At 68.8% G+C, this 475-nt stretch overlaps 1 protein-coding gene across 1 annotated transcript in view; it reads right to left on the reverse strand.

Annotated features, from left to right (window-relative positions):
- The window catches only part of HCRT (hypocretin (orexin) neuropeptide precursor), an 8,574-nt gene that overhangs the window by 5,416 nt on the left and 2,683 nt on the right, over positions 1–475 (reverse strand). The window contains exon 3 of the mRNA XM_009327029.1: positions 220–449. Within this exon, the coding sequence (XP_009325304.1) occupies positions 220–449 (230 nt within the window). The remainder of the gene's footprint in view (positions 1–219; positions 450–475) is intronic.

Below are 475 nucleotides of genomic sequence, written 5' to 3' on the forward strand. Positions count from 1 at the left end.
TGCCGGGTCCCGGGGCTCGTACCGAGCTGGGTGAGCCTGCACCTCAACAAGACCCCTCCCCGGGCAGCCCCCCACGCAGTCCCCCACCAGCCTCCCCCTGCCCCGGGATGGGTGCAGTGAGTTCGGGGTCCCCCATCCTGGGAAGGGCGGTGGTCCTGGTGCTGCTGGCCCCACAGAACATCCCCGGGAGGAGCCAAGCCCTGGCAGGACGGCGCTTACCGTCTCGTAGGCGGTGAGGACCTTGCGCAGCAGGTCCGGGATGGGGCCCTGGGCCTCCATGGGAGGGTACTGCTCTGCCAGGTTGAGGGTGACACTGGGCGCGCTGTCACTGTGTAGCAGCCACGCGGCCACCGTCAGGATGCACTGCTTCATGTTGGCGGCGGGTGTCAGCCCACACAGCTCCTTGAAGGAGACCAGCGCGTTCTGCAGGCAGAGACTGGCATCAGGGGCTCAGCCGGGGAGTGCCCCCAAGAGC

This window comes from Pygoscelis adeliae, unplaced genomic scaffold (genome assembly GCF_000699105.1).
Source record: "Pygoscelis adeliae isolate BGI_AS28 unplaced genomic scaffold, ASM69910v1 Scaffold917, whole genome shotgun sequence".
Taxonomy (NCBI): domain Eukaryota; kingdom Metazoa; phylum Chordata; class Aves; order Sphenisciformes; family Spheniscidae; genus Pygoscelis; species Pygoscelis adeliae.